The 8,665-nt window shown below is 37.4% G+C and overlaps 1 protein-coding gene across 2 annotated transcripts in view; it reads left to right on the plus strand.

The window, feature by feature from the left end:
- The window catches only part of CLEC16A (C-type lectin domain containing 16A), a 59,986-nt gene extending 51,522 nt beyond the window's left edge, over nt 1-8,464 (plus strand). Inside the window, exons 24-25 of one of the 2 annotated variants that reach the window (XM_066560758.1) lie at nt 3,437-4,227; nt 4,623-8,464. In XM_066560758.1, coding sequence (XP_066416855.1) covers nt 3,437-3,777 — 341 coding nt within the window. In that variant the 3' untranslated portion in view covers nt 3,778-4,227; nt 4,623-8,464. Of the gene's footprint in view, nt 1-3,436; nt 4,367-4,622 lie in introns of those variants that run through there. The other variant, XM_066560757.1, reaches the window with a different exon arrangement.
- The last annotated feature ends 201 nt before the right edge of the window (nt 8,465-8,665 follow it).

Genomic DNA, 8,665 nt, shown 5'->3' on the forward strand with positions numbered 1-8,665 from the left:
CAGCAAGAAATCTCTTCATAGCACAGGTCAAATGGACAGGCATTCAGCATAATGTCCCTGGACTCTGATGGCGCAGGCTTAATATTTCTGTGATCATCAGATTCTGGCAGATGACTTTATGGACTGTTTGATTGTCCTTACCTGAGGAGGTGAGGAGGAGGAGCAGATGCAAAAAAAGATGGAAATACTCTCCAGATGACCTTTGTTATATAATCTGTTTGAAATTGTATCTGATTTTCTTTTCTTTTGTTACTGTCATGGCATGAAGATACTTTACTCTGCTAATATTTCATAAACACCCTTTTTCATATTTATAGATTTAATTTGCAACTTTTTTGCCTAATGTCTTGTAATTTGTATTTTTGTTATCCTTTCATAGTATGTTGCTGCACAGCTTAGGACACTTCTCTGTGGATGATATTCATTCTTTCCTTTTTTTCTGTTTTTTTCTAACTTCTTTCACAATAACCTCCCTAACATAAGTTAATATAACAACTTGAGTGTTTTAGTTGGGTTTTTTTGCTGTAACAATAATCTTGGTAGCAGTAAAGGAGTGCTGAAAAACATTATTAGAAGATTAATAATACCCCAAAACTTGCAAAATTACACCTTGTTTTCAATAAGTACAATAAGTTTGGAGGTATGGAAGGCTGTTTGTTAGAGCTCAGTATTAAGATCAAAACCGTTTTAAGAAACTGACTTCACTCTGCCTGGTTTTGTTGCAGATTTGGCATATATTTTGTGCCAGAACACTCTTGCCTAAGTACATTGAGGCTGGGGAAAGACAAATAGAAATGCTGTTTTCTAGTATTAGGTAATAACCTTTTGATATTTAAGAGCAGAGCATAGCTCAGTGACTGGTGGTTTTATCCAGGGAAAAATTACAGATTTTCTTTCTATCCAAAAGTCAAACTGCAATAAAATGTTGGGAGTTTGGGTTTTTTGAAAGTCAGTTAGTATTTTTATATATAGTATAAATGGAAATTCCAGATAATAAGGAGAGAAATTATTCTGTAAACATGTTTGGTACATGAAACTCTTTAGAAGCAAGAGCTTGGTACTTGCTTAAAGAGACATTCTTGTGTGCTCTAGACAATGTTCAGAACTCTCCCTCCTCCACCCTTTTGTGTGTTGGGATTTCCTTTCTGATAATTTTGGCAGTAGTGCCACCCTGGGTTACAGGGCCACTGTTCCTGAAATTCAGTGCCACAGGGATGGAAACCAGGCTGGCAGTGACTAAAGACATCCTGAGAGGACAGAGGCTGGGTTCTAGCAATGTCAATAACAGCTGGAGGGAAGCACAGGAGAGCTCTGATCTTGTATTCTCTACAAATGCTGCCACTGAAATACTGGGCAGCATATTCTGCTTACAGTTTTTGATATTTTTATGTGTCTTCTTATGTTTTTTGAGACTTTCTACACAAAGTTTGGACTTGTTAACTCCAGATACTTTTTTTTATGAAGACTTTTTCCAAGTACTTTTTATTTGGCGTTAAGATGGGAGTCGCTTTAGCATTAACTTAGAACCTACCTGGAAGGATTTAGGAACCAAAACACCCAGCATAACAAAAGAATATAATGTCTTCCATAATTTCAGTAAATGCAAGTATTAAGAAAAGACATTGATATTCTATTTGGGAGATGGGAAGGAATGATTTAAGAAATGAAGTGTGGATTCAGAAGTTAAATAGAAATGTGCTGAAACATTCTGAGCAGAATGCCATTGGTTGATAATACTTTACTTACCAGAATGCCTCAGGTTTCTGAATCCTGAATTTGGGTGATTCATCCTATTGACTATTCATCCTATAGTATAAGATGAAAAAGTTATCTTGGCAAGGAACATTTGATGTCATTTTAAGATTGTATAGGTTCAAAAAGCAGAAACTCACTGTTCTGTGCATACTGAAATGTTAGTGTTTAGCTTGGAATTCAGAGAAATCAGCCTGTATTTCATTGTTTTAGCAGTTCATTTTCCATGTGATTCTTGCATCACTTCCTCTGTTATCAGTTGCTACATTCTCACTAAAGCTTCTTGACAGATGAAGAATCTGTAGGGTTACTTTGAATCTGTCCTTATAGTTCAAAAATAACCACTGATGTCTCTTTTATTTAATAGTAGACTCTTTTACCATCTATAAATCTTGTTTTTATCAAAGCAAGAAGCTTTAGCCACCAGTTCAGCTAAAAGTACATGTGAGTGGTTTCTGGAGTGAGAATACACCATTGTCTGGGTTATCTTACCAGAAAGGTAAAAAAATCAGTAATTTTAGTGTTATCCACTGATACCCATTCCATTCTCTACTTTGCTTTTCCTTTTTTTTCCCCCCTTTGTCTTATGTTCATGCTTTCTGTTCTTTTCCAGGACTAATTGGAATCATAATGAAACGGAAATATTTTTAAGGTCACTGTGTATTAAAACCATAACTTAATTCTTAGCTTCTGTATTCACTACATTGCCTTGTAAGCTTTTCTGCAGATTCCTGTACACTTGAACACATGCTGTTTCTTACAAAAGCTTTAAAACTGGTCTGTCTTGAAGCTGGATACCTGTTACTTTAATGGCATCTATTATTGTAGTCTGAAAAGAAAAAAACCTGACTTTTCAGGGCATAATTGATCATCTAAGGCTGTATCACCTCATCCTGTCCATTCCCTCTCCATCCTGAGCCAAATGAACAGCTTGCCTGATAGTCACTAGGATTTTTAGGGGGAAAGGACAGCACAAATAGCTATTAATGTTGGAGGGTTTTTCCATAAAGTAGGAGGTGCAGCAGCATATCACTTTTCTATAGCATTTATGCTTATTCTCAATTTTGAGTGTTGGATGCTCCTTGCTTAGGAGGACAAGCCCCCCATGTCTCAGAAGGCTGTGTAAAGCAGGCCTCTTGCAGCACCTTTCAGTTGCAGTAAGGAAATGATCCTCCTTCCTCTTCTGCCATAATTCTGCTTTCTGTGGTTGAGGTGTCGCTTAAATGTGAATCTGGAGGATGAATTGAGAGAATGACTTCCAAATTTTTGTAAGAAACAGGCCACCTTTTGGGAAAGCTGGCTGTAGAGTGGTTCTTCAGTTTTTTCTTTTATTTCTAAAGATCTTCCTAATAAGGGGTAGCGGGTTCATTTTAGTTCATACTAAATACTGGAGAGGTTTTCTTTCCCTCAACTTGCTCTCTCTAAGAATATTTCTAATATTGATACATATTCTAATACTAAATGGTTCCTAATTAGAACATAATCCTACTGGCATTTTAGGTTATGTCTTTATAATATTTTGGTTTATTTCTAATTACTAAAATGTGGATGTGTAAGCATAGTGCTTCACAGAACTGTGTTTTCTACCCAGTTATTCTTGAACACTCATGAATAGTGGTGTACTGTTAGGTTAATGTGCATACTGCCTTGAGTATTGATTGTTCTTGGTGTTTTCTTTTCTCAGATGATGCTTCAGCTCCAGAGCAGCCTCTGACGGCCGGTTCCGGTCAGACGATGTTGACTGGTGAAACTCTTTCAGCTGTTTCCAAGTCCAGCAGAAATGCTGTAAAACCCAGTGACACAGAAACAGCCAACCTGTCTCCCAGCCTGATTCCTGCACAGCAGCCCACCATATCCTTACTCACAGATGACAGCACGGACACGCTGAGCGTGGAGTCGCTCACACTGGTGCCACCAGTGGATCCACACAGCATCCGAACATTCAGCTGCATCCCTCAGGCCCCTTTGCAGCCTGAAGTTGAGGTTGACAAGGTGAAAGAGGTAGAGGAGGGAAGTTCTGACTAAAGCCACCATGCAGACTGTAATAAACAGTGAAGGAAGTGCAACCAAATTGTGATTTTTATTTTTTTTTTTTCCGTCTGGGAGTGCAGATACTTCTGGAGGCCTGAGAGGCCTCAGGTCCAGCTGAAGGGACCAAGTGGTGACAGAGAATGTCAGCAGTTTTTAGAGCCAACATCGAATACTCAGCATATCTGAACTGGGGACGAGAGAAAGAACCAATCCAGATTCACAAGTTTGGGTTTTTCCTACCAGTTTCTGTTATACAAGAACATGAACGTGTTTCAGAAGACCTACTGTCTTTCTAATAGGAACTAATTAATTGTAAAAGGTCTACAGTATTATGGCAAAGTGAAGAGACTTTTGGATACCCAGCTTCATGGTACTACATTGTTATGTCTCTGAAATGGGAGACATGTCATTGACCAGAAAAAAATTATATATTATAGGACAGAGGTAAAACTTCCATTTGAGTCAGGGTGTGGTTTTTCAGTTTGGTGTTTGGTTCAGGTTTTTATTTGTGGAAGAGGGGTTTTGGGGTTTTATTTGGTTTTTTGTTTGTTGGTTGGTTGTTTTTTTTTTTTTTAATCCTAACCTTGTTCATCTTTTGGAGGTCTGCACAATACCAGCAGGCTTGGCCACATTCAGTATTGTCTTTGTAGGACTCCAGACTTAAATACTATGTTTTCCATATTTATTTATTTCAAGGTTTGATTCAAAGTTAAAACACAATGCTTGTTCAAATTAACTAAAGGGATTTTTGAGACTACTTTAGTCATTGTTTAGATGCCTAGAGAGGAATGTAAAATATTTTACAAGATTGCTATAGCATGTTTGTTCACTTCTGACAGTCAAATTGCTACACATCTGAGGAATGGTGATATCCCTGCAACTGAAAGACAACTTCAAGAAGCAGACAGAAGCAGTTTTACTCTAAAGAGGTTTTTCAGATTTTTCATAGTCATGTAGGAAGAAGGTCACCATATCTAACTGGTAATTCCATTGCAAGTCCGATCTCGAAAGGTATTGTTTAATTTTTTTCCTGTCTGGCATAGTATCTCAGTTAAACAACATTAAAAATACATAAAAGTGATTCTGAGTTAACATTACTTCCTAGATCCTGACACCAAGCTGACAGAAAAGGGAAAGATGTTTCTTAAAGCTTGGAATGTTCTTGGCTGATTTGATACATAATTTAACGTGAAAGGAATTTAAGATTTTTCATCAATTTCCAAGTAAGTTAATTTAAGTTAATAGTAAATTGAGTAGCTTGTCATTACTGGTCTGCTCTTAACACTGAGTTGGCAATTCCTCAGAGGAGGGCTGCTGTTTACTTGGTATTGATTTCAGTCACCACTGCACTCTACTGGCATTGAGTTCTTTCCAAATGGGTGAATCTGCAAAGTTTTTACCCACTTCCCAGTTGCTTATTGTACCTCTTCCTGGCTGTCATATATATATATATATATATATATGTATATATATGTGTGTATATACATACAGGTATATATATATACACATATATGAGATTGACTAATTCACAGGTATGACTTTTCTCACTTTTTCTGTCTTCTCCTTCACATAATAATTGAATCTTTGCCAGCTGGGTATATGAGGTGTCTGCTACTGAATGCCAGTAATTTTTTCCCCCTATTTACTTTTTCATGCAGTTTTGATTTCTAATTTTCTGTGACTTCTACTTTCTCTCAAATTGAATTAACTGGTACTCTCACCATTCCAGAGTGGCCCAAACTCTAAATGAATTCAGAGTTAGGTGTCCTCAGCACTGCAGTGGATTTTGTGTGAAAATCTGGCATTACCAGAATAAGAGCCTGCTTTTTTGGGTTTTTTTGTCTCATGCTTAAGATGAATTTGCATTCATGCAGTCACTGTTGCAGCTAATGTGCATGTACCTGAACAGGCCTAGACACATAGTAGGAACGTGGGCACAAGAACCACATGAATTTTTATTAGCTGAACTGATTGAAGTCTAGACTCTCTCTAAAATGGTGCAGCATTACACTGTAGTCTCAGTAATATTCTGAAGACCATTATAAAAAATGCCTCACTTAATTAGAAAGCATTTTATGTTAGTTATTAACCTTAGATTCTTGACAGAAAATATCACTGTGCAGGCTGAGTGCCCTTAAACAGAAGTAATTTTAGACTGGAAAACCTTGATCTTAATTTATCTCATTTCAAATTCAGTTCTAGCAAGATTAGACCTATGCACAAGGAGTCTCTTCAATGTATATGAATAATCTCACCCCTGAGCTGTACTGCACAAGAAATGGGGCAAAGGGAAAGAAAGGTGACTTTGTACTTTTTATTACCTTTGAGTGGCTTTTAAATCTCATGATCACTTGTCTAGTGAGAGCTTAACAGGAAATGGCTTAGATATTGTTATTAGGAAAATAGAAGAATAGGTCTCCTGTTAATTTGTGATTACTTCAAGCAATTCAGGAATTCAGTAATTGCCCTGGAACTGAGTGTCATTTCACTAGCAGTAAAATGAACTTTATGCTTGAAGATGTAGGTAAGCTATCAGACAAGCAGGTGAAACTGAGTGTGTAAGGATGAAGCCACTTCCTAAGAGTAAACACTTCAGTGCTGTGCTGCTGTCACTCTTGGGGTGCTGCTGTCTCTCCTGCAGGAGACAGGGAGCTCCAGAACAGCCTCGGGAGCAGGGGCACTGACCACCAGGGAGTAGTGGTCAGAAAACTCCCGCCAAACTAAACATTCTGCCCTTGTCTCCACTAACCAGCTGAAGTGAAACTTGCTTTTAAAAGAGCATTGTCCAGGCAGGCAGCTGCTGTCTGGGAAAGGAAATGGTTTAGTCCTGTAGTTGGATCAGAGATCTGCAGAGACATCAGCTGGGGGCAGGGAGATCAAGGCCTTTTGCCTCCAAGGTAATTGGTCTCCTTTCAGACAGCCTAATGGAGCTATCTAAATATATGTTGAAAAGTCTCTTCTTAACTGCTACTGTCCTTCTTGAAAGAGTTTTTTGGTGCATCCCTGGTTCACCACCACTGACCTACCTTAAGATATCACTCACCTGGGCACTGCTCTTCTATTATCTAGCAATCTTTGGAGAAGTTCTCTCTGTGCTTGCCTGCTGTGTTTCTCTTGACCTTTCCCAGCATTTGCAGCATGAATTAGAAGCAAATAGAATAACTCTTCCCATCTCCTATTGGATTCTGAAAAACAGAGGGTGATCCAAGCAGGGCTTGCTATGGTGGGATGTTTTTAGGGGTTGGGAGGGGAGTAGTTCTTGGGGGTTTTTCTGCTGCTCAATACTTGAGCAGCAACAAAGACATAGGAGATGCAGTTCTTGACTGAGTCTCAAACAGAGGGTTCTTTCATATGGAAACATATTTTTATATTACATTTGTACAGAATTTTCCCTATTTTGATCTCCCAGCATTTTTAGATTTGCACGTTGCTCAGTATTTCTTTTGCAAGGTGTTATAAAATATATATTTTGTGTTTGTTAATGTGTTATAAATGTAAAGCTAAATTTTGGTTGTCTAATAAATGTGCACTGTGGTGGTATCTGCTTTATTGTTTTGTTAATTTGAATTGATTGGTTCTTAATATGAAAAGGAAAAACTTGTCATTGTTGGGGCTGTCTTGTTAGCATAAATAAATGTGTGGAGTGCGTTTATTTTAAAAGTAACTAAAAATGGCTTAAGCAGGTAATGACTAAGAATACTTGATAACAAAAGTTAAGGTGCAGACTAGTTCACAGGATTCTTTTAAGATCATAATCTGAAGATTCATGAGATTTTTTTATCTTGTTTCCCATTACTTTTGGTTATGGATACTCATACTAAAGTGAGTTTAAGACACGCAGTAATTGCAGTCTTATAGTCTGTATGAGATCTGAGGGTTAGAGTTTGGCTGTATTTAAGGACTAACTGTGGCAAAAGTATTTACAATGAACATGAAGATAATTTTTTTAACAATTGAGAATAGATTCAACTGTGAAATTTATAGACTATTATGTCTAGGAGCTTTGTTTTGCCCAGGGACAGCACTAACTATACATTGTCACAACTTCAGGAAACATTCTGGAAGCATTACAAACTTTAGAAGATAATTTTAGGCATCTCCACTTGTAAATAGCTGAGTTGATATTTTTGTTGCCAACTTTTTCCTTCATTTTTAGCTGCTTTGTAAGTTTGATTGTTTTCAGTGCAAAGAGGTAGAAATGTATTTTTCTAGAAGAATGAATGTACCTGGGATTTAAGCACTACAAAAAGCATTTTATGAACATGGACTGTCCTCCTATGAAATATATTTCAGTAAAGTTGTCTGAAATGTAGTTTATTTGAGGGAAAAAACCATCCTAACATGCACTTACATTTCCATGGAAAAAAGCCCAAACATGGTGTGAATTGAATTCTGAAATGTCTTTCTACAGGCAATAAGTATTAATTATTTAATGTAAGTTATGTTAGACACTTGGAGTAAATGTGATATCTTATGTTAATTTAAAGAACAATGTAACTAAGCATCTGGGAAGGGAGTGGAATTAGAAAATATCGGTGTATGTTTCTGAAATCCAGACTTCTGAGTCTGTATTTGCTGGCATTGAGAATTTGTTGTGGCTATTGAAAACCTGGACAAGAACAAGGAACAGACCTTTCTTTGTAACTGGAACTTGGCAATAAAAATGGTGTTACTAAGAGAACTTCTTCCCTTTCATGTGCTGCTGCATGCATTTGATGCACAAGGACATCCATGAGCAATGAAAGACAAAATTTGCAGAACCTTGCTTTTATTTAGAAGAATGTTGTGCATATGTGACTGTTAGGCATTTTCATCTTTAAGTCAGGGTAATTTGCCCTGAGTATGCAGGAAAGACATAGCAGGAGGGGGAGCAGAAACAGGC

This window comes from Molothrus aeneus, chromosome 16 (assembly GCF_037042795.1).
Source record: "Molothrus aeneus isolate 106 chromosome 16, BPBGC_Maene_1.0, whole genome shotgun sequence".
Taxonomy (NCBI): Eukaryota; Metazoa; Chordata; class Aves; order Passeriformes; family Icteridae; genus Molothrus; species Molothrus aeneus.